Source organism: Tupaia chinensis, unplaced genomic scaffold (genome assembly GCF_000334495.1).
Source record: "Tupaia chinensis unplaced genomic scaffold, TupChi_1.0 Scaffold000199_1, whole genome shotgun sequence".
Taxonomy (NCBI): Eukaryota; Metazoa; Chordata; class Mammalia; order Scandentia; family Tupaiidae; genus Tupaia; species Tupaia belangeri.
In genome coordinates this window covers 2,671,021-2,677,606 of record NW_006159674.1, presented here as the reverse complement: position 1 = coordinate 2,677,606, position 6,586 = coordinate 2,671,021, and the positions used below count along the sequence as shown (strand labels likewise).

General features: G+C 41.5%; 1 protein-coding gene across 1 annotated transcript in view; it reads left to right on the top strand.

The window, feature by feature from the left end:
* The window catches only part of SLC16A9 (solute carrier family 16 member 9), a 55,203-nt gene that overhangs the window by 27,687 nt on the left and 20,930 nt on the right, over window positions 1-6,586 (top strand). Inside the window, exon 2 of the mRNA XM_006147064.3 lies at window positions 2,493-2,725. Coding sequence (XP_006147126.1) covers window positions 2,530-2,725 — 196 coding nt within the window. The 5' untranslated portion in view covers window positions 2,493-2,529. The remainder of the gene's footprint in view (window positions 1-2,492; window positions 2,726-6,586) is intronic.

Sequence of the window (6,586 nt, the reverse complement as noted above, 5' to 3'; positions counted from 1 at the left end):
ACTATAGAAAAAACCACTCAAAAAAAAAAAAAAAAAAAAAAGAAGAAGAAGTATATTGAAAAGACTATTACAGAAAGACTTAGTAATAAAAAAAATGTTGAATTAGTGTGCACCTAGATAGGTCAATGAAACAGAATAGAAAATCTAGAAGCACATCCATACATACTCAAGAATTAGAAAAGTTTCAAATGATATTTCACTTATGAAATGATGTACAATATTTGTATCATGAGAAATACAAGTTAAATTACAATGAAATACTTATTTAAAATCCACAAATTGGTAAAAACAAATCCAGAAGTTTCATAACACACTCAAAATTGCTGGTGATTATAAAAATTGGTTCAACTCCTTTGAAGCCAGTGTGGTAACACTGAATACAGTTACAAATGTATATTTCTTTTTTTTTTTAATTTTTTTTCTTTTTTTGGAGAGGTTTTTGCTATAGGGCACGTGTGCTCGCCAGACAGACAGAGAGAAACATAGAGACAGAAAGCGAGAAATCACCCCCCGGGGGGATGGTCACGCTGAAATCCCTCCTCCTCTATTCTCCTCTCGGGATCTTGGGCATGCCCGCACACGCGCCTGGCGTGAGTTTAAGCCACCGGGTCCGAGACTCGAACCGCGGTCGACTACGTGGGAGTCCAGCAACATAGCCATTACACTAACTGCTGGGCCCCCCCCTTTTTTAAGAGAGGTTTTTGCTATAGAGACCATGCACTCACCAGAGAGACAGAGAGACAGACAGCAAGCAATCATCCCCTGGGGGGATGGCCGCACCACAGTCTCTTCTCTTCCATTTTCTTCTTGGGATTTTGGGCAAGCACCTACATATGCCTGGCATGAGTTTCAAGCCTCCAGTCTGGGAGTTGAACCTCAGTCAGCCTTGTGGGAGTTCGGTGATATTACCATTATGCATCTGGTTCCACAAATGTATATTCCCTTTGCCTCAGCAATTCCTTTTCAGGGTGTTACCTAATAGAAATGCACACAAACAAAAACATGCATGTGTCTAAAGGTTATTCACTGCAGTGTTGTCTTTCATTGTCAGCCACTGGGGATTGGTTATTAAGACGATGCCCTATACTGGACTGGGTACAAAGCAACAGTAAAAAAATAATGAGGAAAGTCAGTACACATTGATAGAAATTATCTGTAAAATATGTTTTCTTTTTAAAATAATTATTCATTAAATTAAATTAATTAATTAGTTTTTTATTTGACCAGAGGGAGACACACACACACATAGGAGAGAGCGAGAAAGCAAGCCACCAGGTCCAGGATTCGAACTGCAGTTGGCCATGTGGGAGTGTCCAGCGCCTTAACCACCATGCCACCTACTGGCCCTGATCTGTAAGATATTTGTGTTTATGATGTGTGAAAGAAATCAAGGCACATACCAATGTGTACAATTTGTTATTTGTGTGGTGTGTAAAAAAATAGAAGAAATTTCTGAGTTTGCTAGCATGTGCATAAAGAAACTCTAGAAGGACATAAAAGAAACAATAGGCCTTGATTTTCTGTGGAGGAGATGTGGGTGAGGTGGGAAGTAGGTTCATAGGGGACTGTATACCTGCATCCTTTCATTTTTGAAGCATGCACCTGTTTGGCTATTTAGTATGCAAATAAACAAACAAGCATATGATGAGATACTACGTACTTACACAAAAGAACTAAGGACACTTTCTATGGGAAAAAATCTCCCATAGAGAAAGGAAAACCATTTGCTGATGTTAGGTGAATGGAGCAAGATGTGGATGATAATGTACAGTATGCTGCTTTATGTCAGAAAAGAAGGAACTCTAAGAATATTTTTGGTTTGTCTTGTGCGTGCACTAAGAAACCTTGGCAGGGTACTCAGGCAGGTGAATGCTGGGATGTGTTGCTAGTTCCTTCCCAGGACTCTGAGTTGCTGAAAGATTCTTTGCCCCAGTGGCTGGGAGTGCCGCTGGCAGATGGCCTTCAGTCCACACCCTTCTGGGAATAAGGGAAGGAGCCGCATCAGCTAAGGCCACCGCCAGTGAATGACCCACGTGGGAGTGTGAAGGGCTAGCTGCCCACACCCACACTGGAGAACTGTGGAGGGCCAGAAGCCCCCTCTTGAATAACTGCCTGGCTGCCTCTCTCCCCTCTCTGTCGTCTTCCACTAGTGTTGACCAGAGAGCATGCCTAGCTCATCTCTCTGAGAGTTTGCTTTCTCGGGAACCCTAGCAACTGAACATGGAACCTAAGAAACTAAAATCTGTGGTTCTGTCCAGGGGTGGATTGGGAAGGAGACATTTCACTCTATGTACTAAGAGGATGCGTACATTTATTCAAATTATAAATGAAAATTTATAAAGTCATTTCATATGTCAGTAGTACCGTGTGCTTTCCCATGTATGGCTTTAGAGAATCTATATTTTTAAATTTTGGATGAGGTATTTTAACTTGAAATACTATATGCTACCACACTGTAAATATGCTTTTCTTGCCTGTTTCTTTTTGTTTAGGAGCTACAGAGAAACACCTCCTTGGATTCACCTTACAATGGAATTTAAGAAGTCCCCCGATGGTGGCTGGGGCTGGGTGATAGTGGCTGTCTCCTTCTTTACCCAGTTTTTGTGTTACGGATCCCCGTTAGCTGTCGGCGTCTTGTACATAGAATGGCTGGATGCCTTTGGTGAAGGGAAAGGAAAAACCGCCTGGGTCGGCTCCCTGGCCAGCGGAGTTGGCTTGCTTGCAAGTAAGTGAACACATTTTTGCCTCGCTTTACTCTTTAATCATTTAATTAAATTCCATGCATCACTGACACTCTGCAGGGCATATAGAGCCATTTTGAAAGTATAACATATATGTTCCTATCTTCATTGAGATTTTTAGCACTGCTCTTTCATGGTAATAGATGTGCGTGGAAAATACGGGAATTCCATGAGATACTCAGTTGTCACCCCTCCATTTCTTCAGTCATTTATTTGCTACTATGTGCCAGGCAGAGTACTCAATGCTAGGGATGAGAAGATGAATCCGAAGTCCATGGTTTTTGCCTTCGGAGGCTCCCAGTCGAGTGAGAGCCACGTCACTCCCATTCCTACTCCCCTGAGTAGGAATGAATCAGGGAGATGACAGGTGTGATCCAGGTGAGCACAAGGTACATTGGTGACCAGAGGACCAGAGGACCAGATGGTGCTCAGCAATCCCCCAAGTGGCTTCTACGTGGCTCACGCTTACTCCTCTCTGATTCAGGTACACTGTTATCACATCACGTCCTGCACTCCTGATAACGTCATAGGAAAAGTCTGACACCACAAAGTAAGATCCTGTCTCACAATGATGTTAAGGATGTTAAGATAGCATTATATGCAAGATATATTTGATACATTTGATGTGATGTATCTTCAAAAGTTTATATATATATATATATATAATTTTTTTTTAGAGAGAGATTTTTGCTATAGAGTATATGTGGTTGCTAGAGAGACAGAGACAAAGTGAGAAATCATTCCCTAGGGGAGATGGCCACACTGCAATCCCTTCTCCTCCATTCTCTTCTTGGAATTTTGGGCACACACTCTTACGCACCCTGCATGAATTTTAAGCCATTGGGTCCAAGTCTCAAACCACGGTCGACTACGTGGGAGTCCAGTGACGCAATTGTGACATCATCTGCTGGTCTCCAAAAGTTATATATCTTTAAGTTTATTTACTTATTTGTTTCCATGAGAGAGAGAGAGTGAGAGAGAGAGGGAGAGACAGACACCCTCAACAGGGGCTTTACCCCTCAATCTACCCCAGGGTCAGCCAACTTGGGTCACAGGTATTTATGTCTATGCTCAGTTTGTATAGGGACACCTTGGGACACAAACTGGGGACCTTCCCATGAGAGTCCAGTTAGGTTACTGCTGTGCCACCATCTGGCCCTCGAAATAATATTCTTGATAAACAGGGTCATGTGATGTAAATAGTGATTCCCATTATCTTAGGTAGAAGAGTAGAGGATTTTTATTTTCCTTTTTACCTTTAAAATCGTATGGCACTTCAGGGTTTGGAGTCATAGTTTGAACCCTGCAGTGATATTTAGTGATCGCCACTCTAACTTACTTAGAACTATTTAAGCACACATGTGCTAAGATGGCGCCCCGAAGAGGTCAGTAGCACTGGATCTCATCGAATCATAATCTCTCCACTTATGGGAAAAATAAAGACATTGAATGTGGGGATTTGTAAGGTGTTTGTCAGCTGTAAAATGGTTTCATGAAAATGTGCATAAAACAACATGCATTACCTATCCCTTCTTTTAAATACGTTGCCTCTCCTGGATATTAAAGCAAACTTCTAAGAAAATAAAAGCAATCATTTTCAATTGTATTATCTTGTTAAATTAAAAATAAGACAAATAAGACTTGAAAAACAATCCTGAATCATTTGGCCATGTCAGATAAGATAACTAAACATAACTACACAAAGGAAAATAGTACTGCCATTGTGAGCTTGAGAGAAACAGAAAAGTTTGCCAAAGTTTTGTTTGAGAGAGTTTTTCAAAATGGGGACTGTTTGTAAAGCTGTCAAAGCACAAGTGGATGACATCGGATATGTTAGTAAAGGGATCTGAGAGTACTAATTCTAGGAAACAACCTGTAATGGAGAGGAGGATTTTTCTTTTTCTTTTTCTTCCTTTTTTTTTTTTTTAAGAGAGATTTTTGCTGTAGAGCATGTGCTCTTGCCAGAGAGACAGAAAGCGAGAAATCACCCCCCTCAGGGCAGGGGGATGGCCATGCCACAATTCCTTCTCCTTTATTCTCCTCTCATGCACACACATACCTGGCGTGAGTTTTAAGCTGCAGGGTCTGGTACTTGAACTGCGGTCAACTACTTGGAAGTCCAGCAATGAAACCCTTACACCATCTGCTGGTCCTAGGGAGGATATTGCTTAATATTCTCTAATTAGTCACTATTACTATTAGCACAAATACTAAGTTAAACAGAAATGTAATTATCCTGGCTTCCAGCAAGGGTCAAAAAGAGTAACTGAAGTGATATCTCAATTAGTACCTACCTTGAGAACAAAGCTTCTTTCCACAAAGCCTGTCCAGGTAGGACTTGAGAGTTGGGAGAAGCTTAGATCTCCTTGAAGCTGGGGCCTATTTGGTCAGAGCTGATGCCAACTCTTTGAAGGCTGAGCTGTAGGACCTGTGCTCTAGAGAATAGCAGTTAAATGGTCTGCATGGAAAACTGGATACCACATGACTGACTGTGGTTTGGACCTCAGTCCAGGTGACTTGAAAAGCATGCTGGGTGCATATGTATGTGTGCTTAAGATCTTAATGGGATGGGACCAGCAGGTAGTGTTGTGGTCATGTCGCTGGACTCCCACGTAGTCGATCACAGTTCAAGTCCCTTAAACTCACAGTGGGTGTTTATGTGTGCATGCCCAAAATCCCAAGAGGAGAATGGAGGGAAAGCGATTGCAGCATGGCCATTCTCCTGGGAGGTGATTTCTTGCTTTTTGTCTCTCTGTCTTTCTGGCGAGTGCATGTGCCCTATAGCAAAAATCTGCCTCTTTTAAAAAAAGAAAAGCTTAGCAGGATAGAGACATGGAGAAGAGTTTGCAGCATGACCACACCTTAATAATGGGAACTGCTCTGTCTGTCTCTCTCCCTCTCTCTCTTTCTCTGATGAGAGGAGTTGATTGCAGAAAGCTGCATTTGAACTAGCTTACCAGTTGGTTCTGATAGGTAGTCTGTACAGTATCTAAGAAATGTTAGTTATTTTCTTTCCACACTTTTGTTCATTAAAAGCCTAGTTGGTGTCATCCTTGAGCAATTCCAAACTCTGGACTCTACTTTTCCCTGAAGAATGAGTACATTCTCCATGCAACATATAAATTATGCTTTTCGTGTACTTCATAGACTCGTCCCTAAGTTCTCTAAGTGCCACTGTGTGTCTGGCTCAATAGCAGCTGTATTCACTTACTTTGTCCTAGTAGATCTTCATAGCAGTGCATTGAGTGAGAATTTTTGTCCTCAAGATTTATTGACCTGTCCAAGATAAAGCATATTCTCTTATGGGAAGGATGGCACCTGAGCTCAGGTTTTTCTAACCTGTCAATACTATTTCTTCATTTTAAAACCAGAGACAGTAAAGGTACCTGCCTTTTAAAAAAATTATTTATTTGTCTATTTACCTGTTGTGACATTTAAGACGTGAGATCTAGGACTTGAACCACGGTTAACCAGGTGGGAATCTGGTGCCTTAACCACCATACCACTTGCTGGCCCCAAAGTACCTGCCTTATATGATGTGTAAGAATAATTGAGATGATGCTTGGGATATGTAAGTGCTCAGCAAATGTTAGTTTTAGAGGATGAATAACTCACAGAAAAGTTACTCTCCCAAGCAGTTCCAACCCAACTGTAGAAACTGCAAAAGAAAGGGATCCTTCAGGAGGAAAGGCAAAAGCATTTCTGGAAGAACGAGTGGAAGAGAGAGCTGTCACTTCGCCAAGATTGTGACTAAGCATCTGGAATTTAAAGACCCACTTCTTGTGTCTGACAAGAGCTCTTTTGGACAAGAGTTCATAATAGCATATTAGAACTGTGAAATTACA